Raw genomic sequence first — 27420 nt, 5'->3', positions numbered from 1 at the left:
CCTTCAGGCAGCATGGCAGAGGACTGTACTGAGGATGGGGGTGCCGACAGAGTAGGCAGTTGTTTTTCAATGGTTATATGAAGAAATAGCCCTCTGTGGGATGTAACTATTGCCAGGAGCTGGCTCCTTTCCTCCCGGCAGCTGCAGCATGCTCTCACTTGTTCCAGTTCTGCTCCGAAATGAAACATGTGAAGAATAGAAATGGATGGAAGAACATGCAGCAGCCATTGTGGGTAGAAGGAGCTAAGCTTTGGCACTTGTCCCTATCTGTCTGGTGAAAACCTTTCCTTCCTTGAGAAGGAGTTGATGGGAGAGGGGCTACACGTTACAGGTTCATCTGAGCAATTAGCGTGCTGTTCTTTGTAGGCCGCTCAGATACTGCAGTGCACTTTCTGGTTACCGCATTTGGAAGAGCCCTACCCTGGATTCCTTTTTAAAAAGGAAGTTAGTACCGAAGCAGTAGAAGGATAAAATACTGGCTTTAAAAGTTGTGTGGCACAGCTTCTTGGGTTATAAATGCTCATTTGTTTATTTTGTACAGCTGTGCAAGATGTTTTACTTAGTCAAAACTTTGTTATAGATTTACAAGATACTTTAATATTAGGAATGATAAACTGTACTGCTAGGGCTTGTATTGATTTTCGTGTGGTGTCTTTAAAAATATCTAAATAATGGTGCTATTGCAGGTTGTCACAGGATAGTAACCACAGCTCGAAATAGGAATAATGTTGTGTATACTAGAGTTGGGCAGTTGCAAAATCTATATTTAAATTTATCACATTACAGATAAATAGCACTCACAGCTGAATGGTTACATCAGCTTGTGAAGCTGCACATCATTGGGGTGGAAAGAAATCCTTCCTTCTGAATATTTAAAGTGTCAGTAACTAGATTAATCATAATGTGAATAACACACAGATGGTTAAAGGGAAAGTTCCATGTGCAGTGATTGGTACATGTGGTTAATGATTAGAAACTAAAAGCTATAAATTAGCGCTTTAAAAGTTGTTAGTCTGTGAACTGTTATTCCCACTTTACAGATTTATAACTTCTCTGGAAAAAAGTCTAGGAATAGAAGGTTCTTGCGCTTGGAAGGAGTCACAGTTACCTGCTTCAGTGAAAATCTAAACACCTGTGGGATTTAGTAGAAGCTGACAGGAGCTTCTAGTAGAAGTCTAGACAACTAGGTTAGACTGTGCACACTGGGACAGCACTTCCAGAATGCAAATAATCTAAATTTAGGATGCGCTCGGTGGTGGATGGGATATATATGTGGAGCTATTCCTTTTTGGACTGTAGGGGGAGCACAGGTGATTATTAGTCATAAAATTAGATCTCTAATTCAAGCTAAGGCTAAGCAAGGTGAATCCTGCGTTAAGTGATAAGCTGTTATATTAACTGCACTGAGTTAATGTATTGAGGTTTGGATTTGCACTTTTTATAGTTGTTTCATTTGTGAACACTACAAATGGATACTGTGTATGAGCAGCATATTTCTTCAGCAGAGTTCTGGAGAGTAGTGGGTAAATCTGGTGTTGATGGTGGTTGGATGGAGATTGTCAGGGATGGGGAAAGCTTTGGGAAATGGTTCAGTCTGACCTACAAAGGACCCAATTGTGTTAGTTTACGGTGTTTCCTAGGTAGTGAAATAGATACTGCTATATGGTTTCATAGGCCAAATAGGTGCCTCATTGTAGCATATGTGCATGAGAGAACACATGACTCTTCAGTTCTACTGAAGTTTAGTCTAATATGTAGCTTTTACAGTTTTCTATAGCATGTGTCAAATTGTAAAAGCACTGTTTTTTAAAGGGTCACAGAGTTTACTCAAAGCTATATTTGCTTTGAGCGCTTTGACTCTATGTGAAATGGTGTTAACTTTATAATACAGATCCTCTGTGTACCTGTATTATGCATGGTATTTAAAATACTACGCATGAGCAAGTGTACCTAACTACTTGTATGATTAGCTTCTTGCTCATAGGAATTAGATAATCTTTCATACGTTTAATGAAGTTACAGAAAAGCTTGTATTTCAGAAAGCGTGACAACAGAAATAAATCCAGTGTCTCTTTTACTGTTCAGCTAGATAGTATTTTGGTTTTGCTCTTCTTAGCTGAGGCTTTGCAGTGGTAACAGCAATGCATGCTTAGCTACATTAGCATGGTGAGATCTTCTGATATGAACAGAAGAATGACTGTGTGCAGAATGTACACTGGAGAGGAAATTGATTGCATCTTTACTGCAAATAGTCAGCTTTTTTCCACACTGAATCATATGTTTTATAGTTGAACCATCTGAAAGCAAAATTACCCATCCTTTTTTAAATAACAGCATAAACCTTTTGCTAAGAAAATGCTTCAAGAACTATAAGTGAAATAGCTACAAGAGAGGAAATCTTGGTATATTTAATTGATGGATTCAAGTTCATTGAATCTGTACAAGGAAGGATGCATGTTTTTCATCAGTAACCAACCTTTGCTTGAGAAGCTATAACTTAGAGATTTATCAAATATTGTAAGACACTAGGACCTTTTATTTAAGCAGCATCAATTGGTAAATACTGCCTTTTTCTGCTCTGCATAGCTGCTGCTGTCCAGTACTTTGAAAGGAAGTAAGATTCTGCATTGTGGGAGAAAAGAATATGCTTAAGTCAATACAAAGAAGGAGGTAGGAGGTTTGTTTGTAAGGATAAAATGCTCCATAGGACTCTTTCATTTCTTTCCCAAATACAGGTTGTTCATGTTTCAGAATTATTTCTAGTTTTGTTTTCTGCTTGTGATTTATCTTACTGGTATATTGTAAACACCGCAGGTGATTAACTGATTAACTAAGAAAATTACCGTAGATTAAGTGCTCTTGAAGGCTATGCCAAGTTCCACTTGTGGCACTTTGTTATTATCTGTTTTGGGACTTATGAACTGCTAATGTGTTATCTATACATATGTAATAGCAACAGTTGTAATGAATACTTGCTTAGCATGTGGAATTTCAAAGCACCCTGTAGAGCATTTGAGTTCAGCGTTTCTAGAGGCAAATAAATTGTGCAGTCTGTCTGTGGTTATAGACCAGAGTTACAGATGCAGACAGGTCAAAGTGAATCTGCGGAAAAATCATGCAAAAAGGATGTCGCTACATATGCATGAGCTGTATGAAGATCTTACTGGCGGCACAAATTCTATGTCATTTTTAATAATGAAAGTGGGAAATGTTAAACACTTTTGCTTACAGTGGTAACAGTACTGTCTCAAAAACAGCTTGTTGCACCATAAATCTGCTTAGTGGTGGAAGAAACTTGATGTGGCCAGGCATTTGAATTCCTTTTACGTCTTCTTTTCTAATTGGATTTTCATATTTCATTCTGCTTTACCTGATCACCAGATACCTGGACATCTAAGCAGAGTAAGGCCAATTAAGAGAGTTTCAAAGAATGTTCTGGGACTTGATTATAGAAAACTGGTGGAATGTAAAGCCTGTTTGGCTAGTATGTTTATATTTTTATATTAAATTGTTGAGGCAAACAGAAATGTTTAAATGTAGGGTTGATTATTTTTTAATTTCCAAACAATGCAGTAGTGAGCAAAAAGAAATTTGAAAGGAACAAGAATCATATACACACATTTAAATTCTAATTAATTAAATTACCATATACTTTTAATACAAAGAGAAATTATTATGAGATACTTTTTCATTCATGTAAGCAAGACCATAGAAAGCATCCTAAAATTTGTAAGGATTCATAATATTTTTACTAAATAATAACCTGAGTCCAAATTTTAGACAATTATGTGTTTTACTGAGCCTTTTTATTAGGCTCAGGCTGTGATATTCTTCATAAATGCATAGGCATTTTGAACAGAAATGCTGAGACTGCTTTATTGGTATAGCTAGGAATGCTGTTCTGAGCTTCTGAAATGACAGTGCTGTAAATGTAGCAGCCAACATGTTTGTTAATATGGGTCACAATCAGCATATTACCTTGTTGTACTGCTGCTTGCTTTCACTTAATGTGTGTAGTTGGATACATTCTTTCTCTTCTCGAACTCTGTTATCTTTGGAATTGAACTTGGAAAGGTGTTTTCACAAATTCTCCATCCCTTTTGTTCTTCCATGTTCTTCATGGAGGTGCCGACAGTGTAGCTCGATGGAGGAGTAAAAGGTTGTGACAATTGGAATTACTTGCAGGAGTTAGATACAGGATGTGGAATTCTGCTGCTTGAAAGGTGATTTCTGAAGGCTTTTCTGCGTCCCAGAGTCAATGGCTTAACTCAAGATGAACTTTTTCTCTCAAATTTCTTGATTATAGCATATCGAAAGAGACCCAAACTTGTTTGTTCCGCAGGCTGATAAAGATGATGAATACTTCTTTCTTTGTTTAGGTACCTGAGAATCAGCAGGCTTTAAGTAAGTTGGGAAAGCTAGTGACCTCTAGATACCCAAATTGGCTGGTGATAGAACAACAGTATTTTGTCTGTTCATCAAACAAAAAGATATGTGCTGCTGTCGCCTCTATTTATTTGATAAAAATAAACATAAAACAAATGCACCACCCCTATATTCAGTTGAATTCACATTCTTGGCTTTCTGAATTGAATGAATTTAATATTCCTTTAACTAACGTTATTGATTCTCTTCTAGTTCTGCCTATGATAACGTCAACAAAGTTCGAGTTGCTATAAAGAAAATCAGTCCTTTTGAGCATCAGACATACTGCCAGAGAACTCTGAGAGAGATTAAGATCCTACTGCGCTTCAGGCATGAGAATATTATTGGAATAAATGATATTATCAGAGCTCCAACTATTGAACAAATGAAAGATGTGTATCCTTTTGAAGTTTTAAGCTATCCTGCATAGTTAGTGATGGTTGCTGCCTTCTCTGTTTTGACTATTTCTTCCTTACTAAATTTTAATAAAAGTTGGCTTCTACTATTGTAAATTTAAAGGGAAGTTCCTAGTGTTTGATCAGTTTATAGATATATAGATAGATTTGATATGTAGGTGAACACTAGTTTTGTTTGTTCTTTCTTAGGAAAAGAAAAAAATGATAATTTATCTTCCAAGGCAAAGAACTCAACATTGTGGAGATGACTTAGTTTAGTCTCTTAATCCTAAAACTATATTTACTCTTAATAGAGCTGTTGTTAGAACTGATTGCTTTGAGGAGAAAATGAAAGGGCCAGACTCTGCTATAATTGTCTACAGTTTTCTTAAAGTATAGAATAGATACATCTTGGGGGGGGGCGGGGGGGAGAATTTAAAATAAAGCAAAACACAACCTGCAGTTTTGCAGTGCTTTCTGCATATGTGAAAAGTCTGAAACTGCACCTGGGCAGGTAAACATGCTTGATTAATACGTGCAAATCTGGCTTTTTTGTTATACTAATTGTTTTTTCATGGGAAACCTGGCTTTGTGTAGGTATGACTTCATGTGGATATCTAACGTATGAAGTAGTCTTAGCTGGGAGACTCAATGTGAGATACAAGGCCTAGTTTAGAGTCAACCAGCTTAATTTCCCCAAGTCCGTGTGCATTGGTTCTTATCGGTTTTGCGGGTCTTTGCAGATATCTGCCAAATAAAAGGCATAAGTGCATGCAGGGAGAAATTGAATTGAATCTAGGTCAAATGTTTTCACTTCATAAATTATCAAGATATTGTTTGAGTTCACTTGGGTCTTAGGGGTTCTCAGGTTGGATTTCTGTGGCCATTTTGACTAATATAAGTGCATGCTGCCTGTAAAAAGATGTCTTAGTTGTGTGATCCAATCTGAATACCCAGAGGATAGGATGGGAACGCCCAACTGGAATGGCAATAGTAGTGTGTTTTCACGAAATCCTATTTCGGTGAAAAGTGATCATGGAACTACACCCCAAGGGTTTTGCAGCCAATCTGAATTAAGGGAGAAGCAAGTTTTACTTAACTCATTCCTGACAAAGCAGAAAAAATTCCCTTCTCTTTAAGTTCATTTCAATTTTAGGGGGAGGAAAAAAAAACTAATCTGACTGAAAAATATTAGGATTTAATTTTGATAAGCAAAGGACTGCTGTGTTCAATGTAGCATAATAAATATATAGTAAAGGAGAACAACAGCTGAATTTCTGAGATGGAGAGGTGGCAGAGAAGACTCATCAGAACTGATCAGATCTTCTACCTTTATGCTTTTATGCAACCAGAAGCAAGTACCTCAGAAGCTTATTACTCATTAAACTAAAACCCAGCCTTTGTTTCTTGGCAAGCAGGATAGGAATCTGATCATATCAAGATTCCAATAAAAATCAGGCTCTAATATAAAGAAATAGAGGTTTATGATGATTAATTTGAGAGGACCACATGCTGGTGCCTCCTAATTCTGTAAAGGGCTGCATAATGTAACAGGATTGATTTGCAAGAAGCAACTACATAGTTTCATAATCATCATGAAACAGGAAAATAAAAGAGAAAAATTGTTACAGAAGTTTCGTTGGGGTACTGTATGTTGATATCTAATATGACACCATGTTTGTTTTGCTGCCTTACATCTGATGCCTTACAGATACATTGTGCAAGATCTTATGGAGACAGATCTTTACAAGCTCTTAAAGACTCAACACCTCAGCAACGACCACATTTGTTATTTTCTTTACCAAATTCTGAGAGGGTTAAAATATATCCATTCAGCCAATGTGCTTCATCGTGACCTCAAACCTTCAAATCTGCTGCTTAACACCACTTGTGATCTCAAGGTTAGTTGAAATTTCTTACAAGTTTGCTCCCATGGTCTTCATAAACTACCTGCTATAACCATTTATGTGGTTTTGTTACTGGGGATTAATGTGATTTTTATCGTGGAAAGGTTGCCAAAACTTTATTGGTTTTGATAAAATAATTATTAAGATTTGAGTGACTAAGAACTCACTGTTATGCTATTTTAATGAGTGCATCACTGTTTCCATCTGGAGGCTGACTTTGAAACAGCCTCTTTGAATCACAGAATGGTTTGGGTTGGAGGGGACCTTAAAGATCATCTAGTTCCAACCCCCCTGCCATGGACAGGGACACCTTCCACTAGACCAGGTTGCTCAAAGCCCCATCCAGCCTGGCCTTGAACACTGCCAGGGATGGGGCATCTACAATCTCTCTGGGCAACCTGTGCCAGCGTCTCACCACCCTCACAGTGAAGGGTTTCTTCCTAATACCTAATCTAAATCTACCCTCTTTCAGTTTAAAACTGTTACCCCATGTCCTATCACTACACTCCCTTTTAAAGGGTCCCTCCCCATCTTTCCTGCAGGCTCCCTTTAGGTACTGGAAGGCTGCTATAAGTCTCCCTGGAGCCTTCTCTTCTCCAGGCTCAACAACCCCAACTGTCTCATCTTGTCCTCCTAGGGGATGTGCTCCAGCCCCCTGGTCGTCTCTGTGGCCCTCCTCTGGACTTGCTCCAACAGGTCCATGTCTTAGGTTGGGGGCCCCAGAACTGAACACAGTACGCAAAGTTAGTAGAAGTGAAAGCTAGGTGAAAATACTTATCTGAAGCAGAATTGTGTTTACCTAGAAAGTAAACTCAAAACTGTGTATATTTCAAGTCTTGGTTTCTCTGTTTAGACTGCTAAGTGTTCATTGTTGGAAAAGGGCTTCATATTAGTGGGCAACTAAAATGGTGTGTGAAATTCAGTGCTGATTAAATGCCTAGCAATTACTTGGAGAGGCAACGTTCCTAATTTATATTTCCTGTAATGGGCTTTCTACTAGTTAATACTACAGAAGGATGATCTTAGAGCTGTTATCATTCTTGGAAAATGTCAGCTCAATGCTTAGTGGCATTCAGTAAAGGAAACCAAGTGTGAAGAATTAGGACAGAAATAGAGAATAAAACAGAAAACATGCCATTCTGTAACTTTCTGTTGTTTTTGAGTCTTCAGTTCTGTGTGACCATAGTTATCACACTTCTCCCTATGGTATCCTTTTAAAACGAGGAGACCAGGACTTAAAGGTACTTCTCTCTGTATCAGAAAGAACTATTTAGCCTAGGTCTCACCTGCTGGAAGATACTGCTTGCAGAAATGAAGGAATAAAATAGAATTTGCTAAAATTGTTAGTGGCATAGGGAGGGTGAATACAGAACAATTGTTCACTGTCTTTACCTATTAAAAAGGCTGGGGGGGAATGAAAAGAGCAGGTGGCATGCTCAGAGTGAAAGGACATAGTAGTTAACTTGCAGCATTGTTAAGCTGTGGTATTTGGTACCACAGAGCACTGTAGATATTGCAGATAACGTGACTTAACACCAAGCAAGTTAGTAGAAGAAAAAGCTACTGAATGCTGTCTCTGGTTGAGAGTCCTATGGTGGCAAATCCATGGAAGATGAGAGAGGCTAGTAGAGAAGCATTGGAGTATGTTCCCTTTTACACTTTACATTTTGTATTTGCTGTTGGCCACTAATGGAGCAAGATTACGGAACTTACATTACTTTGATCTGAGGTGGTACAACTGTGTTTGTTGCATACTGTGTTGCACCTAATTACACTTTGTTTTTTGTAGTAGCTCTAATTTTCTCATTTAAAATAAAAAAAGGGCAAACCAAAAATACCCTCTTCAAAATGTAAACCAGTTGCTGGCTGTACAAGTTTGTCACAATTCCAAGAAAAGTCCTTGCTGTTCATATGCTGGTCCATTCTAAGTACTGGTTACACTATCAGTTTGCTTTACATTCCCACTGCTACTTGTCAGCTTCTCCTAATGCATCGTACTGCTGGACTGGTCACCTCTGACTCTTGCTATGGGATTTCAGCAGCTGTTATTACATCAGATCCCTTCAAGGCATTAACCTCTTCATGAAAGAAATGGAGTAAAATCTACAATGACTGTGTGATAGAAGCAGGAAAGAACAGTTTGAGTGTAGCTCTGTGTTATGTGCAATTAAAGATAATGAAATAATAAAAGGCAATGTTTTAACGCCAGTAAGATGGTCATGAAAAAGAAGGTGAGCTCATTGTATGGCAAAATAATACAGTATGACCTTAGTGAGTACTGTTACAATTTCTTTATAAGATTTAAAAACCAGAATGCCACTGCAATATGTGCTTCCTAGTTCAGAATATGGTAGTCTGTATGACAGACCATATGGTTTTTTATAACCTAAAGGGAACTCTGGTGTTGTATTAATACCACATCTAAATTTTAAACAACAGAATTGGAGAGAAAACTAGTACATGTTAGGCCTTGTCTGATAAATGTTGAACTTGTACCAACTTGTTTCTTTTAGGGCCGTTCTGCAAGTCTGTGTCAGCTATGTACATATGCATGCTTACAAAGTTGTTTATTGTATATAAACTCAAAACACAGCATACTGTGAAAATGAACAACTTCAAATCACACTTTCGGAAGAAGGAAAATAGAAAGTTTGTTCATCTTCAGTGGTAATGCTGTTAGCTTCTTTAATGCATTATGAGAGCAAGCTGTTGATCTTTTCTGGAGCTCAGAATCCTACAGGTTGTAACAAGAGCTCCTTCTTTCTTCTCCCTTGAACATGATCTTGACCTCTGGATCACAGATTCCATTTCCAGGAAAGGAATGTATGAGTCTCTATTGACAAAATTTGTCTGTGAACCCTATAGCTTGTCCTAAGCAGCTGAAAGGCTCAGGGCAGAAGGGCAGAACCTAAAGCTGTTTCTGTTTCTTTAGGCTATGCTACAGACTTAAATGAGACCTTAAATATGACTTATCACATAGTGAATGAAAGTTTGTGAAAGTACATAATTTGATTTAACTACTGTCTCTTGTTACATGTTTTCAGTGAAAGATTAAGTTTGAGAGTCCATGAAAACTACTACCTTGGAATCTCTCTCCAGCGAGAGTCCTGGGTAATAAAGATACTGTTCTTTTTTGCATCCTGGTATCTTTCCCATGAAAGAGATTAATGTATACTGACATGCTGCAGGCTGGAATATACTCTAAAATGGTACCGAATATTTTCACATGCTTTCATGATTATCTGCACCCAACAATTTGACCTGTTTTGCAGTTCTGTAAATGAAATAAGTTACATAAAAACTCTCATGACCATATAATTATCCTAGACCAGTGGCACTGATATTTCAGAAAATTAGGTCAAAGTTATTTTAAACAGGTTCTCAACTAGTATATTGCAGTGTCTTCAGTGTAGCAGTTTACTCTGCCTGAGGATCTACTCCTCTGACTGGGTTAAAACATTAACACACTATAGCAATTTTATTTATAAGTTGTTGTGGTGGGTTGACCCTGGCTGAACGCCAGGTGCCCACCAAAGCCCTTCTATCACTCCCCCTCCTCAGCTGGACAGGGAAGAGGAAATAAAACAAAGAGCTTGTGGGTCAAGATAAGGACAGGAGAGATCACCAATTACTGTCACAGGTAAAACAGACTCAGCTTGGGGAAAATTAACTCAATTTATTACAAATCAACCAGAGTAGGGTAATGAGAAATAAAACCAAATCTTAAAACACCTTCCCTCCACCCCTCCCTTCTTCCTGGGCACAACTTCACTCCCGGATTCTCTACCAACCCCCACCAGCGGCACAGGGGGACGGGGAATGGGGTTTACAGTCAGTTCATCACCCGTTATTTTCTGCCACTTCATCCTCCTCAGGGGGAGGACTCATCACACTCTTCCCCTGCTCCAGCGTGGGGTCCCTCCCATGGGAGACAGTCCTCCACAAACTTCTCCAGTGTGGGTCCCTTCCACGGGCTGCAGTCCTTCAGGAGCGCACTGCTCCAGGGTGGGTCCCCCACGGGGTCACAAGTCCTGCCAGAAAACCTGCTCCGTGGGCTCCTCTCTCCACAGATCCACAGGTCCTGCCAGGAGCCTGCCCCAGCGCGGGGTTCCCACGGGGTCACAGCCTCCCTCGGGAACCCACCTGCTCTGGCATGGGGTCCTCCACGGGCTGCAGGTGGAGATCTGCTCCACCGTGGACCTCCATGGACTGCAGGGGGACAGCCTGCCTTACCAGGGTCTTCACCACGGGCTGCAGGGGAATCTCCGCTCCGGTGCCTGGAGCATCTTCTCCCCCTCCTTCTTCACTGACCTAGGTGTCTGCAGGGTTGTTTCTCTTACATGTTCTCACTCCTCTCTCCGGCTGCCATTTCTGTCTGTCCCAACTTTTTTCCCTTCTTAAAAATGTTATCACAGAGGCGTTACCACTATCGCTGATTGGCTTGGCCTTGGCTGGCGGCGGGTCCGTCTTAGAGCCGGCTGGTATGGGCTCTCTCAAACACAGGGGAAGCTTCCAGCAGCTTCTTACAGAAGCCACCCCTGTAACTCCCCCCCCCCCAACCTTGCCACACAAACCCAGTACAATTGTGTTTTTCTATCCACATAGTGAATACTGCCAATTATTAAACATTCAAGAATTGTTAGAGACTTTGAAAGACTTGAAAGGAGGCTGATGAGAGGGTTTTTTTGAGGAAGATTACAAGTTATTGTTTGTTTCAGGATTTTACCAATTACTCTAGAGATGCAACTGTTTCACCTACCATCTTATCATTAACACCTAAACTTAATGGAAGCCTCTCCTTTTCCTTTTATATAAATATATACATACACACAGACTACTCAACAATACAACTTCAGATATTTCAGTATATTAGTAGCACTGTTGGATGTAATTTCATTTGCTTAGTAAATGGTCATATGTACATGATCCTCATAAATCTTCCCATCTGCTTGATAGCTTCATCCAATTTTAAGCCATCTCTTTAAAAAAAAAAAAGCATACCTGATACTGATTACAAGAACATTGTTTTCAAGAAGTGGAAGCTAAATGTATAAATAGGATGCTGGCATTTTAAAAATTTATTTATTTAGTGGGGAGGTTATTCCATCTCTCTCAGTAGCATCTGTTCTGTCTCTCCAAGGCATGAAGCACTGACTGACATACCTGGGTCTTTCATTATGCAGTTTTTTATTATCTGCTGTGACTTAGTCAAAATGCCAAGAATATTTTGCCTGTCGTTATGCTGCTGTCACATATTCTTTCTTTTTTTGTTTAAGTTCTGATTGAGAAGCCTACCTTCTTCTGGTGCTTTGACCTTTACCAATTATTATTTGAACAGGCATAGTGGACTTGCAATCTTTTTTTCCCTCCCATAAATAGGGTAGCTGCTTTGTTAAATGTGTTCTGTTGCCGCAGGGCAAGAACCGTCTGCCCTCACCAGGGTACAGTCAGTCTCTGTGCTCTGTCCCTTGCACCCAGGACTTCAGGCAGAACGCTGGCCTCTCCACCTTCTTTTTATTCTGCCCTGCTAATGCTCCTGGTCAGCTCTGCAGCTGGTGAAAACACTGCTAACAGCCAAAAGCCTCTTTCTTGCAGCTTCAACCTTGATGCCTTTCTCACTAATGGTGTTTCTTCTTTTCTGCTTAACCTGTTTCTGCTCTAGTCAGCAGGGGCTTTTTGTCATTTTAATGAGCTCTCTTTGTCATTAATCTTACTTTCCATCCCATGTGCATTTTTCTACTTGAGTTGAGAGATTCACAGACACCTTCTGTAATTCAGTTTGTTCTCTTCACGAATGTCAGTCTTCTTTTGTCTTAGTAATAACAAATCCTAGCACTTTGCTCATGTGTAATAGTATAATTCTGCACAAACCTCCTTGCCTATAGTCTTATCTAGCTTTTTTTCCTGAGGTTAGGAGGAAGAGATTGCAACAATTTTGTCTGCCCACATAATTATTTTCTGAAGTCCATAAAGCTGTTCTCTACAGTTTTTTTGCTTCTGTCTTTATAGGAGACTCTTCTGATTATTTGTACTGATTCTCTTTATGTAAGCTGCTAATTGCACACAAGGCAGCTGCTCTGTTTCTGTAGCCTGGGAGAACCTTGACCTGGTTAAAAGGGTTCTTTTTGGTTTTGTTTTCTAAGGATTCAGGGTTTGGGGTTGTTTTATTATGTAGCTAAAGTCAGAGGAGTCATCCCATGCAGCCTGGCTTATGAATTTCATCACTGCCTTTTCTTCAGTCCCTCTGTTTAACAATCAGCTGCTGAATCTTGTCTTTCAGATGTAGCTTTTAGTCAGCTGAATCACTTCTTCCATGACTGATCTATCAATTGTTTCACAGGCTGTCCCTCCAGGATAATAAAGGAGTAGGTTGCCAGGGTACAATGAGGTTTCTGTGGTTTTGGTGGGATTATCAATTACAGTATTTATTGACTACAACGTATTATTACTTCACATTTTTAATATAATTAGTGTACACAATTAACTATCAAAGAGTAAACTATTATAAAAAGTATGCATCAGAGGAACCTCCTAACTGTTTGGCACTCCTACGTTTGATGCCTTGTTTTTCTGAGAGTACTTATTCTTTCATGCAAATACACTTTCTGTGGAAATTGATCATTATCATAAACTGGTATTTGTTTGGTGGTAGCAAAAGCATATGAATGTGTCTAATGTGCCGCTCAACAAGCTTGCCATTTACCTTTTGGAAGGTAAGAAAGGAACACTGTCTTTCTTCACGTTTTCAGTTCTGTTAATTTCTCTCTGGAGAGAGGACACTAAATAGCTCTGAAAGCCATGGAACCTCCTTACTAGTGTATAGATAAAAACACTTCTTTTGTGCTGAAGTCACTAGTCTAGATCAGAGTTTATTTTTCTTTTCATGGTTAGATACAACTATTTTCCTGATACAGGTTGAGAAATATTTTCTTGTGGTTTTTTTTTTTTTTTCTTATGCTCATGCTTCCTTCAGCAACCTATAATCTTTCCAGTCTACCATTATCTCATGATTGGATAGGATGTTTCTTGTGCAAAGATGTAGTTATGATGCTAGCTTTTGTAAAAAAGGGTATTGAACTTTGCTACAAATGTGTTGGTTGGTAATTTTGTTTTCTGGAAATCTTAATCTCTTTTCATTTTCTGGTAAATTTCTAATAACAGGTTGGAGAAGTGTATCTTGCCACCTATCTGGCAGAGAAAGTGTTAAGTAGTGCAACATAAATTGTGCATAAGGAACATCTTTTTTTTCCTAAACCATTTATTCTTCCTGGCCCCTGCATGGCCTAATCGGATGCTCTTTGTACTTAATCCAAAACATTTTTCTTAACCTTAGTGCAATAATTTGTTTTTAAAAATACAGGTTATGATCACTGTATTTGTAGGTATTACATCATGGGTTGGGGAAAGGTGAATTAGTAATGTTGTAGTATTGGAAGCTGTATGTCTAATATGCTGCCTTTTTTTTTTTTTTTTTTTTTTATTTCTTTAAATCCAGATTTGTGACTTTGGACTGGCTCGTGTTGCAGATCCAGATCATGATCACACAGGATTCTTGACAGAATACGTGGCCACACGTTGGTACAGGGCTCCTGAAATCATGCTGAATTCTAAGGTGAGAACCATAGTGCGCTGCTATGAGGCTTCTGTTGGTGGTTATTCGTTTGCAAGTACCAGTTTTGCTTCCCCACCCCGCCCCATCTTTTTAGGATCAGAACGCATGCATAGTCTTGAGGAAATGCGGTAATGGATTTGCAGTACAGCTACTGGTTTGCAATAAATTTGTGATTCCAGATACAATTATGGGATGCTATAACTGAATAATCATGTGCGTGAGTTCCCATGTGTGTCTAGTTCCTTGCCAATCATGAGGCTTCTTTCCATCAAATGCTCTTCCACAGAGCAGGACAGAAGTGCTAGTAATGAGAGCATTTTACTGCTGCTTTCATCAAGGCTTGCAAATGTTGCCTTAATGTTATCTTGACATCTTAATTTAGGTTTAGAATGTATAATGAGGGTGAAACTGATTCTGAAGGCATGTGATCTTTGTTGTGTGTCAATCTTAATTGCATTCCTGTAGTCTTAATGAAATCATCCCTTTGGTGTTTTTTTTTTTTATACTTGGAATTATTCTTATGTTCTCCTGTGGCTGTTTTAAGGTGTATCCAGTCCCTGTATGGTGTTAGTAATGGATATCCTTCATAACCTTTGCATTAGTTTCTACAGCCGTATGCTCATTAGCAAAATACCTATGTGACATCTGTGTCTGTATTTTATATTTCTTGAAGACTTTGTTGTTTCTGTAGGATTACTGCTTCATTGGTTGTTGGATTTGATTTGTTGTGGCAATAGTGTGTCTAACGTGCTTTTAGAAAATAGTCATCTGACCAGTCGAGGAGGTTTTTTCCCAACTTCTTGTATTTTAAACTCACATTGAGGCCATAAACATAGGGCAACTTAACCTTATTTCTGGATATCCTTTATCAGCAGCTTTTACAAGAAAATATTCTGTGTGTTTCTTAAGAGGTGGTCAACTTAAAATTTCCCTGCCATATAGCCGGATTCCTTTTAGAATTAAAGTGCCTTGAAAATAAAGTCAAGTGATCATGTCCTGAGAAGCTGGAGCCAAGGTGGCTGTGGATTCAGCAAAGTTACTAGCTTTTGTTGGAAGCTCCCTACTAATGGGAGAGGGAGTAGCGGGCAGCGGGCTATGGGAGAGTAAGGCAAGGGAGCTCATGTGGCCAGGGGCTCTTGAGATAAACTCGTCCCTGCGCTACCCAGTCACTAGTGTAACTAGCGTGCCTCTGAATGAGAGCCTTTTCTTACAGATAACGCAGGTTATCCATACACATGAAAATATGGCCATTTGTTCCATTCTTCTTATCTATATCCCATTTACCATTGTTGGCTTTCTCACATCATCTTTACTACTTACTTGCCTGTCATGTTTTACAAATCAGTTAACGAACAATCTAATTTTGCACTTTCACTCCTTTGTTGAAGGCTGCTTACTTTAGTGATATTTAGATCCTATTAGGAAGAAGGATGGCTTTTTTTCCACGTTTAGCATACTGTTAGGAGCTATGGAATTAAGAAGAATAGCTTGTTTCCAAAATTTGTTAGTTTAAATTTGCTATAAAATTAGGGAGCCTCAGAAATTTGCGGTTGGTAATAAGTTTAGCTAAACTTAGAGAATCCTTCTGGAAAAGCATATCTTACATACTTCAGTTCTTGCTACCCCTTCCAACTAGTGTTTTTGATATACAATTCTTAATTATTTCATTCTGTACAGAAAAACCAGACCATGAACAAGCACGACTCATCTAAGAAAAAAAAATATTTATTTGCGTGCACTTTCACAATTTACTAAAGTAACACGTACTAAAGTAACATGTTGCTGCAATTATGCAAAAATTTCTTTGACAAAAATGTGTTTTCCCTTTACTTGCAGGGTTACACCAAGTCTATTGACATCTGGTCAGTAGGCTGTATTCTGGCAGAGATGCTCTCCAACAGACCCATCTTTCCAGGAAAACACTACCTTGACCAACTTAACCATATCCTTGGTAAGCTTTATAGAAAAGTAGCATTTCCACATCCATCTGTCTCTCTCCACCTTTTCTACCAGCTAGAGTGGTCTTGGTTGCTCGTTTCTTTCTCTTGTTGGTCAGTATATAACGTATGGCTCTGTAGGTGTATCATCTGTTCCCTGTAGTTATTTCTGCAGTGATTTCTACAACAAATCATTGATTTTTGGGGCAACTAGAGGATACTTAGCAATTTATTTACTACATCAGCAGAGAGGTTTTTAAAATTAAAAAAAAAAAATCAAATGCATTTGTTTGTTTACAAGAAAAAAATAACTTAAACCTCTTTAGTAAAGGTTTCTAAAAGAATTCTAAAGTATCCTGTACTCTTAAAACATTTAGTCTGAAATCTTCTTCCCAGCAGTTTTAATATTGAGTTTTAGCAAATGCGATATAACTGTTTTAATATGCTTTTCACAGAATGCATTACTGTTTGTGGGTTTTGCTTTTTTTTTTTTTTTTTTTTTTAGGTATACTTGGATCCCCTTCCCAAGAAGATTTGAATTGTATAATAAATTTAAAGGCCAGAAACTACTTGCTTTCCCTACCACACAAAAACAAGGTACCATGGAACAGGCTGTTCCCAAATGCTGACCCCAAAGGTATTTTATGCTCTATTACATTGTATCAGAAAGTAATGGCAGAATGGGATTTTTAAAACCATCCTAAGAATTTATCTATACTGGAAATAGAACATGTAGGTCCCTTAAAATGGCAGTTTAAATCTAATATAAAGTCATAAACCAGCATGAAACCCTCATACTAGCTTATCTTTTTAAAGCAATTTTTAGTAACTCTAAGATTACATGTTGTGGTGTTTGATCATTAACTTATGTGTAAAACGTAAATCCTAACTCTTGTTACTATCTTTGAAAGCATGATACTTTACTCAAGTACTGAACATAGGTATTGGATTTTGAGAGAGGCATCAAACAAATCTTGAACTTTGTTTCTAAAATCAGATATGAGATAGCTGCTTATTGCTGAACTCAGTATAGTTTGTGCAGACTGCATGTCAGTTCTAGATCAAACTGGATAATATCAATCGAAGTATGGGTCCTTAGGCAGTATGAAAGGTTAAAATTTAATGGGTTAAAAAATTCAGTTATGATAAGTGGAGCAAAAGTTATAAAAGCAAGGAATGTAATAATTGTTGCCTTTCTTAACAAGGCTTTATTAGAGGGTAAATATGATTTTGTTTTGCTAGATAGCTATTGACTTGCGTTTTAAATTCTACTTCACGCAGTTTAAGGGTGGTTGTATTCACAGTACAGTGCTCTTTTACCTGCTCTGACACAATTCATAAGTCACCTTTTTTTAAATTGATAATTTTAGATAATTCTTAGTGAATACGATCAGGTACTGAACTACCATGTAAAAGCTGATTTTTGCAGATGGAACTGAGTAGAGCTGATTATCCTTGTCATTGAGAGAAACAGAAGTGATTTATTCTGCTTTTATAATAGTGCTCATCAATGTGAGAATTTTTACCGTGGGCTTCTGACAGCTGAAATTGTAGCAATGCTGATACACTTAGCTGCTAGGGGAACATGCTGTTTGCATGACTTCTGCAACACCTTTTCATCTAGATCTTCAGAGTAGCTTTGACAGAGCAGTTTTTCAAAAAGCTGTTTGTCAATCATTTCAGTAAAAAGCATTGTGCGGGACATGCTTTAGCACGGAGTGAGCATGTGAGTTTCCAGTGTTGAGAAAACCTCGTCAGAATATTTAATGTTAATTGCTGTGCCAGTTTGCAGCTTTTCCAAGCTGCCATTGTATGCAGTGGTAAGGTCTGTCTCTTCTGCAATGCTTGGTACGCATCTCATTCTGATGCAAAGCTACCACTACTTTGCCGCAGTAAGAAGCCTCTGTGTAAGTTCTGTGTCATAAATGATGTGGTGAGGAGAAGAAATGGAGTGGAATTTAGGATGCTGCAGATATCTTTGGGCTTCTTGTTGCTATAATCATTCTGTTTCTTTGTCTTGGAAAGGGAAAATGTGTTACAATCAAAGTAACTGAACAATTGCAGTAACTCTGACTTGTAACATTTGTCCAGAATTTCATTAGACCTCACTCTCTGTCTTACTGGATCTTCAAGTTCTCTATGGATTCTTTATGAGTTGTCTTCAACAGATTTTGCCTGAATCTCATCAACATGAATATATTTGCATCTTAGGTGGAGAGTACCTTCTGGGCTGCTGGTTATGCTAGAATAGTTCACTGTGATGGTCTAGAACTCCTAATGACTTCTGGATGACATTTTTGTCAGTAAACAGCCAAGTTTTCTTTTCAGAATAAGAACATATTCTTGATTACTTTTTCATTTCAGAAAAGCTCTATCTTGGTTTGGATTTTTGGCACAAAAATCCAAAGCATCTATTTGAGTGAAGAAAAAGCCTTACCTATTCCATTTCTGCTGTAGTTAAAAATAGATTATACCATAGGGTTCTATGCATTTCTTCCCTTGACATTCATTCTGATGCTGAACAGCTTTTGAAAGGGTATGTCTCCATTAGACCAGATCGTGCCAAAGGAAACCATAACCAGGGAATGTCGATAAGATGGGCAGGTGAAGATACTCTGCCCAAGTTATAAGAAGCAATCTGCTGTTTCTGTTACTGCTACCACAGCTGGGGAATTCCAGATGTACATTGGAATTAGTGCAAAACTTAGGGTAGCATGTATTTTCTGTGTAATACCAGTGTTCATAACACTTTTGTATTTTGGAGTGTGTATTAAACTCTTGCTCACTTTTTCCTCTTAGCGCTTGATTTGTTGGATAAAATGTTGACCTTTAATCCTCATAAGCGGATTGAAGTGGAGCAAGCTTTAGCCCATCCGTATCTGGAGCAGTATTATGATCCAAGTGATGAGGTAAAGACATTGTTAAAATGTAAATGTTGATTAAATGATGCAAGAGGTTATTTTCTTCATTAGTTTAAGGACAGTGTTTCTACAGCTCTAATGGAGTTGAGGAATGAATTGCATCAATATACCAAAATCTTGTAGTTCTTATTCTAGTACAGCATTTTGGAGGCGTAACACAATAAATAGATGCTAAGGTGTACTCTCCTGAAAATGGAACTTCTTGGCTTGCTATGGTCTTGTTTCATAATGTCTGAGATGAAGGAGAAGAATAACTGAGTTTGCCATCAGATTACACATTTAAAACCCCCGAATCTGAACTCACTGTAGTTCAGTATGCAATTCTGATGAGATTTCAGGTTACTTTTAGTGATGAAGTAGGGGAGGAGGAAATAAGCTAGTTTTCCTTAAGGAAGATATGTTTATTCCAAGAAATACAAATGTTGCAGATAATTTTTTCTTTAGGTAGATACTAAGTTATTAGACTTTAACAACTATTTTAACTTGTGGTTTAGATTTGAGTAGCTACTTACTATGGTTTGATTTAAAATTTGGTAAACTAATATATAATGCACACAAAGGATTAACAGAATGAGTTCTTCCTTGAAGGCTGCACAGTATTAGATATTTTTGTGAAGCGCATTTTCAGATTTTTTTCCCCATACAAGAACTACATGAAATTCAACAGAACAGTAATATTAAAAAAAGTAATAATATTTCTTTATATTATTAAGCCTGTAGCTGAAGCACCCTTCAAGTTTGATATGGAGTTGGATGACTTGCCGAAGGAAAAGCTGAAAGAACTAATTTTTGAGGAAACTGCTAGATTCCAGCCAGGATATCGATCTTAAATTGTGCATAGGTAAAGTCACAGCAATACGAAACTACTTGGGCAGGGGGAAGAATTTTGGAACTTTCTTACCACTAGTGAAATGTAGAACTTACCTTTTCTATTGATAGGATAACTACCTGTTAAAGGATAGCTTTATGCTTATTCATTTGACCTCGGTCCTCTTCTGTTGTTGAAGAAAGTGTTTAGTTTTGCCTGCAACACTGAAGTGTTTACAGGGAATCCAAGCAATTGCCTGAGATGTTTACCTAGTTTTTAGGTTACATTTAAGGAATAAGAATTACATTTAAATAGTGCTTCTTAGAATAAAAGCTGTCTCAACACCTTGAAATGCAAATTTTATTCAAAAAACATTTTAAGGGGGCAATGTTCTTCATATGTTACTATTTTGTCATATGGCTTCAAATGCTTTAAAAAAAATTCTTCCTTAAATGTAACGTACAGAGGAGAAATCTCCTAAATTATTTTAAAGGGGAAAAAAAACCCTCTGAACCTTCAGTATGATTTAACTTCAGTTTTAAGTACCTCTGAAATAGTGTGAGTAAATAGGAATCTAAATATTCATAAATTAGTTATGATTAATTGTCCTAAACTGAAGATTTAAAATTTTAATTTAAAATGTAATGTACCGATATTTACTGTCTCTGACTTTTTATTTTTCTTTCTTTTTTCTTTTTTTAATCAATGAACTTAACTCATCTTCATATACCATGATGCTTGGAAGTCTCAGTAGTTTCATACAAGATTGGTCAAATACTGACTTGAATAATTTTTGTAATACTTAGAATCATAGACTGGTATGGGTTGGAAGGGACCTTTAAAGGTCATCTAGTCCAAGACCCCTGCCACGAGCAAGGACATCTGCAACTAGAGCAGGTTGCTCAGAGCCCCGTCCAACCTGACCCGGAATGTTTCCAGGGATGGGGCATCTACCACCTCTCTGGGCAACCTGGGCCAGTGTTTCACCACCCTCATCGTAGAAAACTTCTCCCTCATATCTGGTCTTGTGAAACTTCTGTGATACCAATAGTTTGAGGTATCAAAGTTTTGTGACTGGAAAAGAAGAACAAACAAAAGAAGACAGCCTAATCTAGGTTGCCTGTTTTATGGTCTTAAAAGTAGTTTCTGTGCTATTCTCCGTCAACAGCAGCATTCTGCAATCACTGGTTTTTTGGTTGGCGATTCCAGCAGAAAGGTTAAGTTTTGAGCCAGTGAACTTCCTCACTGCAAGAAATCTGTGAAAGAAAGGGGGGCGGGGGGGAAGTGAAGGAAACTTCTGAAAATACAGTTTTTACTTAGATAGGGTAACTTCTGTTGCCACTGGTTTGAATATTCAAATGTATAGAAGTTCACAAATGAAGTAATTTTGATCTTTAGAAATATTGTATTTTGTTTATTTCAGCTTACTAGCTAACATTTGAAACTATTTTAATAATTAAAAGTTAGGTGAATCTGGCTCTTATTATTAGCTGGGCATTACCAATAGAATTAGTCCCTGGGACATGGTAACATGCGTGGTGCTTATTTCCCATCCGTGTTTTCTAAAGCTAATTCTGTACCAGAGGCGCTAGCAGTACCTGTACATGTTCTGGAAGAAAATGACATAAACTTTGAGGAGTAAGATGAAACCTGTTACTAATGGGTCATAGTGTGAAGGAGGGGAGAGCAAATAGCTAACATTGTGGTAAATCTTAGTTTATGATCTCTCCTGCTTGCCTCTTTGCCCACAGACCATACTTACCTAGGTTGTATTAGGAATTAAAGGATAAAGGGATTAGGGATAAAGATATCAGTGATCTGGTGCTAATGGAAATTTCTGGTTTGCTAAAAATGTTACCTTTAAATGCTACTGTGAAGAGTTGATTTGGCTGATGCGATTCTGAAGTTTAAATATTGTACTCAGCTTGATAATGATATGCTGGTAATTTGTCCTAGTCATTTGTGGTTAGAATTATTAGCTGTTCCACATCACAACAGTTTAAAGTAGCTGACATCCTAGGGAAGGCCAGTCCCCAGGATTTGGCTTAAAATGGACAGTAATGGTCTCTTCCTGTGCATTTCTGCACCCCCTACACCACCCCACCCCACCACCCCGTACTTTATCAGCTAGCCCTTCTCGGTGTGTTTATTTCTTGAGGTTCAAAACTTCCCCCTTGGCTGTAGTTTTTGGAATTGAGAGGCAATGTGGAAATAACAGATTCTTCAGATAACCAAATAATGTACTTTATTCATTAGTTATGATTAATCTTCCTAATCATTTGAAGAAGTAAAATTTTAATTTAAAATGTAATGTACTGATACTCACTGTCTCTGGATTTTTTTAAATTTTTTTTTTAAACATATATTGGTACTGCTGTCTATGGTAAACATAGTGTACCTAAAGCATAGAAATAGGAAAATATGCTTGTTTTAAAAGGCGATGTTAAAACTTCCTTCACTGAAATATGTCTCTGCTCTTTTTTGTAGGGCAAGGACTTAAAGGACTGGGCGTGCTCAAACGTTGCTGTTCCTCTTCCCAGTTCTTTATTGTTGGTCATGTCTTGTGGCCTCTCTCAGCTTATCCACTAACTCCTTTGAGCCATTCAGGAGGGCAGTTCCTGGTAGTTTTGGCTTTTCATGCTTTCAATGAATCTTTTAAGCCTGAAGAATTGTAATTGACACTCCTATGCGTAATGCCCATTGTTGACCTGTTGCAGTACTGTACTGTAAGTGCACCTACTGCTGGCCGTATTTTAACTGCTTGCTTTCTGGTTTGAAAGATGCAGTGGTTCCTTTCACTCCTGGATCAATATCCAAGAAGATCATTCATTAACCTGTAAGAAGTTTACACCATGAACTATGTTTTTCTGACTTTACTGAAGTCGCTGGCATTTTTTTAGAAAAGCTACTATTCAGGGCACTTTAAGTCAGTGACATCCCAGATTTTTTTTGCACTTCCTTTTTAAATAGAAATGGTTAGCATCCAGCGGAGTTTATACCATTATGCTATGGATTACAGCATAAGTCGTGTTCATGTTAATCTTGCTTATGCACTTGTTTGGGTGTCCTGTGCTGTACATACAGGTATTCTATACAGCGTAAGAGCCACATAGGAACCCAACTTAATTGAATTCATCTAAGACACATTTTTTCCATGTATTGACAAAATTTGTACCTTTTTCTCCCTGCCTTTTCTAAAAGAGATCATTTAAAGTTTAACCATGTTGGAGGCATAGTACTTCCAAAGTTCATACCACGTAGTAGTGTTTAGAAGACTTGTGCAAAGAGAATGAGTGGCAGCTCGCCAACTTATATTTACTCACCGTGTGGTGGAAGATTAACAAAGAACATAATGGCATGATGATCTAATGGTGAATGCTTTTCTCTGTGGAAGGCATCCATATGTGGTGGCAAGCGAGAAACCAAAATATGATGTTAATAAACTCAGTCTGCATCCTGCATACCAATGAAATGCTTCAAATGAGGATTGATAGTTTTTACATTTGAATCTAATCACTGACATTCAGAATTCTTGCAGAGAGGAACACTGCATCTTTAAATGAGAAAGTTTGATTTTACTTTTGCTCCTACAGCATGTCAGCATCTCAAGTTCATTTCTTGCAACCTACACTATGGTGATTTGTAATCAAGCCTCCATGAGCTCGTGACATGAAGTACTGTTCTGTTGTCAAGTACTATCAAACTTTTCTGATAATGCTGAGTTAGGACAACCAAACAAAGCTAGCACTAAATAATGTTTAAAATTGTATACCTTTTAATGATCTTTTCAAGTATTTGTTACTGAAATTGTATAATGTGGAGTTTACTAGGTGTTATGTTCCAGTGCAGTGCCTCCTTTTCTTTCCCCACTGCTCTCTGTGGTGAGAAATTTGCCTTGTTTAAAATAATTACTGTGCCCTCGCATGACTGTTAAAGCTTTCTGTGCAAAGATGATTGTCTAAGTGCCACATGCCTATGATTGAGAAAAAAATAATCTATTGTTACCTCTGAGTTGTGTTCAACTGAAATGCTATTCAACAAATAACTTAGGAAAAATAGTTCTATTTTTAGCTTTTCATATCTCTGCTGTCTTTTTCTCATTTTATTTTGGCAGCAGTGAAGAATGGATTGTATAAAGACTGCTTGCTAATATGAACAAAATGCACTTGTAATTCCTGGAAATAAATTTAAATCTTATATCTTCACGTTAACATTAAGAATTAATTTTTGGTTTCATCTTGGGTAATGTGTTTGAATGGAAATCAGGTTCAATTGCTACTGTAGTATATAAGGATGCTTGCTGGTTAATAACTCCAGGCTTCCTCATACCATTTAGTCTGCTCTTCAAAGAAATCTAGAAAGCCATTAACTATAGACTTCAATAGATAAGGGTGCTTACAAGATTCCATTTCAAAATTTTCTTTTTCCTCTAGTTTAAGTGTTAGTCTGCCAAAACTAATTTTTAATAAGCAAGGGTTCATCATTAAAGGGCATTTTCTCTTAGGAAGTTCCTGTGGTACATAAATCTCTGTTGCGGGGAGCATATTAAGAGCATTGTCAGGACACTGCACAAGTGATCATGGAATCGTGGTATGGAACCTATGCGAAAAACATTTCTATAGAAATATGCACTTGACTGTTGATACTAGTGTAGAAATTTCTCTTGACATTTCTACACTTCTTTACCAAAACGCTTTTCTCACTCAGTTTTGAAAAGTTGAAATATTTCTAGAATCTCTGCTACTTGTATGATCATCATTACTACAGGAGTCATTTTTGGCATGGTTGGAAAGACGACTGTTACTGAAATTAGTTTGTAACACCTCAGTTTTAATTTATTAAGGGAGAACTTTGGCAGCTTACTTCATCCTTCTCTTTCCTGATTCTTTTTTTAATACTTTCTTTAATTTTGGATTTTGGGGGAGGTGTAGACTTACCTTCCGTTCTGTCTCCCCGAGTGAGAAGCCGAGGGTTTGCTTTACCTAACATCTGGTGCTTTGGGGCTTTCTTCCTTAGCTATTCTTGCTGAATCCGGTTGGCATCCATCACTATCGGTAACCACATTCACCAATCTTCTACTGAATTCAGTAAACGTTGTTGGGTTGAATTTGTTGATGCGTCAAATGCAGAAGCATGATTTTTTTTTTTAATCAGATTTTGGAAATAGTTTAAAAGAAGGTGCCTATAACAACACTGTGTTAGGTCGGTTATTTCATCATTTTACATTGTTTTGGTTTTTTTTGCCTTCATGTAGTTTTTATATTTTAGAGCGGAGAACAGCAACTCTTAATCAAAGTAACATGCATATTTCATGGTAAAGATGTTTTGGGAATAAGGAATGTAAACGGTTCACTGTCAAAAACATTCCAACCTTACAGCTGAAGAAAAATATGCAAACATAAAATTCTCATGGATGCTTTGGCAAACAAGCATCTTACTGCTGCCCTGACTGTCGCCAGACTCTTCCTCATCAATATCGCACGTTATATCAAATCTGAAGTGTACAACACACTACATGGGCTGAGCGGTGTGGTGCACTGGGAGCTTTCAGGAGTAGCAGTGATGACGTAATGCAGCAGTGGCCAAATGAAACCCAAGGAGTTGAGCATGGTTTTCCTTACAGAATGAGAAAAAGAAAAACCTGTTGTTGCTGCCCACTGTAATATGCTATGATATATTTATACCATGTCGAAGTTGTTTGCTGAGCAACTGTACTATAGATTTAAACTTTATTAATATATATTTGCTTATGTTAGTGTAGTTTATATAGTCCTTGGTTATTGATAAATTTATTGTGTTGTTACAGCACAGTGATATGGTATAAATATAGGTCTATACATACACACCATATACCATGAATTTGGTCCCTTGCATAGTACTTTTATATTTGTACAGCAATGTCTTCAAGCAATCCCAGATTTTAGGGGAAATATTTTTGTAAATGCAGTGGTTTAAACAAAAAAGTCCAAACAATCCTTTTACTAAGTTTTAAATACATTTGTGGTTCAAAATGGTTTAGTTAACGATTGAAATCAAGACACTAAATTAGTGAAAAGTGCACATTAGTAAAGTGAAGCTTACAGTGGTTTTTGTAGCATGTGCTGTGATCAAACTAAGTGAAACATTGGAGGAAATGTAAAAGTTGGACTACCTTTGTAAATCTAGAACAAATTTCTAAAGGTTGCAGCTGGTTTACTTACTATTGTTGCCTTTTCTTGTGTTGTATCAGTGTAGAGCACTCTTAAAAATACTCAAACTGCTTTGTCTTTGCTTTGTACTGTTGGTGCCTTCTTAGTCATGTACCCCACAAGTCCTGCATAGCTAATTTAGTTAATGGTAAGTTTAAAATAAAAAAGCAAAGGAAGATTTTATAAAAAAAAAAAAAAAAAAATCATTTTCTGTATGTTCTTACTCATTGTAACAATTAAACGTTTATATTGTGACAGATTTGTGATTTGGTTAATCTGTATAGATCAGTTGTAAGTAGCAAAGGTTTATATTTCGTCTTATTCTTTTGATGTTGTAAACGTATGTGATTTTCTTTTTTAAATCAGGTAACTTAATGTTCTGTTTTGTTTTTGGCATCTGAATCTTGTAAAAACAAATGCAAAGAAAAACATTAAATTGTGTCCCTGTATCACCAAATCAGCATAGTACTGTGCGTATGTAGAATGACTGGAATTTTGCTTTAAAATGAACTGCTGTTTTATAAACCATAAATACACTGATGTGTATTACATTAGCTTATCTAAAAAAATGACTGTCACTTGAACACTGCGGTAGTGAGTAGCCTACATTTAGTATTTGTAAATACTCGAGTGTGTTCATTCCACTGTATGACTACACCAGCTTGAAATTAAATTAAGGAAGCCATCCAAAAAAACACAAGCGAAGTTTCTTTATAGACAGGCAGAAATGTTTTATCTTTGGTGCAAGAAAGTTATGAAATCATCAGTATTTTGAACTGTTGAGCATAGAGTAATGCAAATAGATTCCAGTGTATCCGATGATTCACAGGCTTTTTTGATGCTCTTTATATTGGTATTCATATAGCTATTGCACTCTTCCCATGAAATCTTGAAAATAATTACTCAAGCAATCCTTGGAGACCAAATGTTTTCATTTTACTATGAAAAGGTTCTTCTCAGGCCGAGGGTTTGAAACGTGATTGCTGGGAGCAATGCAAGTCAGCTTACATCACTGTAATGGGCTTTTAATGAATTCTTTAATTTTTTTTTTTTTTTTTTAGCCTAAAATCAGACTGTGCCAAAGAACTGAACCCTTAGAAGGTGTAGTTGGATAATGGCAGCTAGAAACTTCTCTTAATATGAAAACACAGAAAATGTGACCTGAAACTAAAGAGAGCTTAGCTGTAACTGACAGGTCTGTAACAACTCCAAGAACTGGCTTGTCAA

The 27420-nt window shown here is 37.5% G+C and overlaps 1 protein-coding gene across 1 annotated transcript in view; it reads left to right on the top strand.

Moving 5' to 3' along the window:
- Positions 1-26650, top strand: part of MAPK1 (mitogen-activated protein kinase 1) — a 39828-nt gene extending 13178 nt beyond the window's left edge. The window contains exons 2-9 of the mRNA XM_069795059.1: positions 4639-4821; positions 6532-6721; positions 14223-14339; positions 16176-16290; positions 16782-16913; positions 19076-19185; positions 19911-20038; positions 22493-26650. Coding sequence (XP_069651160.1) covers positions 4639-4821; positions 6532-6721; positions 14223-14339; positions 16176-16290; positions 16782-16913; positions 19076-19185; positions 19911-20027 — 964 coding nt within the window. The 3' untranslated portion in view covers positions 20028-20038; positions 22493-26650. The remainder of the gene's footprint in view (positions 1-4638; positions 4822-6531; positions 6722-14222; positions 14340-16175; positions 16291-16781; positions 16914-19075; positions 19186-19910; positions 20039-22492) is intronic.
- Positions 26651-27420: the final 770 nt, after the last annotated feature.

This window comes from Haliaeetus albicilla, chromosome 10 (assembly GCF_947461875.1).
Source record: "Haliaeetus albicilla chromosome 10, bHalAlb1.1, whole genome shotgun sequence".
NCBI lineage: Eukaryota > Metazoa > Chordata > Aves > Accipitriformes > Accipitridae > Haliaeetus > Haliaeetus albicilla.
The sequence above is the reverse complement of the archived record's forward strand: the minus strand, read 5'-3'. Positions and strand labels throughout refer to the sequence as shown.